General features: G+C 61.9%; 1 protein-coding gene across 1 annotated transcript; it reads right to left on the bottom strand.

Annotated features, from left to right (window-relative positions):
- Positions 1 to 30: 30 nt before the first annotated feature.
- Positions 31 to 492, bottom strand: NNMT (nicotinamide N-methyltransferase). The gene has a single exon (XM_009323565.1). The coding sequence runs from the start codon at positions 490 to 492 to the stop codon at positions 31 to 33; it is 462 nt and encodes a 153-aa protein (XP_009321840.1).
- Positions 493 to 570: the final 78 nt, after the last annotated feature.

Below are 570 nucleotides of genomic sequence, written 5' to 3'. Positions count from 1 at the left end.
GCTGCTTTTTTCCTCCCCAGGGCCCACGTGCTATCCGGTGAGGGAGGCACGCCTGCGTGCCACGAGGCTCAACACGGCTTCGCAGTCCGTGCGGACGTCGCCGGGCAGGTACGGCTGGACCTCGCTGAACTTCACGTCAAAGCCCGCGCCCTCCACGGCTTCCTCCACCTCGTTTCTCTCCAGGCGGAGGCACGAGAAAACCTGCTTGTTGAAGGCGTAGTAGGTTTCCCGGAGGACGGTCACCATCACCAGGTGCCCCCCCGGCTTCACGAGGGCACCGACGTTTCTCAGGGCGCTGCGGAAGGTGGCCGGGTCCTTGCAGGCGGCCTCCAAGCAGAGGGTGGAGAGGACGCAGTCGGCAGGAGGCAGGGACACGGGGTCCACGGGGTTGGCTTTGGTCACGTCGCACTTCAGAACCTGCCTCACCTTCTTTCTCAGTTTCTCCTCTTTCTCAGCCCACTTCTCCCTAGCAAGTAAACAACGAGCCTTCATCTATGTATTTGTTTATGTGGTTATTCAGCATCTGCGCCTGCGACTTCACGTGTGCCGCGGTCGGTGGCAGGGCGGTAG

The sequence above is a fragment of the Pygoscelis adeliae genome, unplaced genomic scaffold (genome assembly GCF_000699105.1).
Source record: "Pygoscelis adeliae isolate BGI_AS28 unplaced genomic scaffold, ASM69910v1 Scaffold275, whole genome shotgun sequence".
Lineage (NCBI taxonomy): Eukaryota > Metazoa > Chordata > Aves > Sphenisciformes > Spheniscidae > Pygoscelis > Pygoscelis adeliae.
The sequence above is the reverse complement of the archived record's forward strand: the minus strand, read 5'-3'. Positions and strand labels throughout refer to the sequence as shown.

What these genes read in the sequence shown, in the direction of transcription:
- NNMT (XM_009323565.1), bottom strand. Translation starts at nt 492, where the DNA reads ATGAAGGCTCGTTGTTTACTTGCTAGGGAGAAGTGGGCTGAGAAAGAG.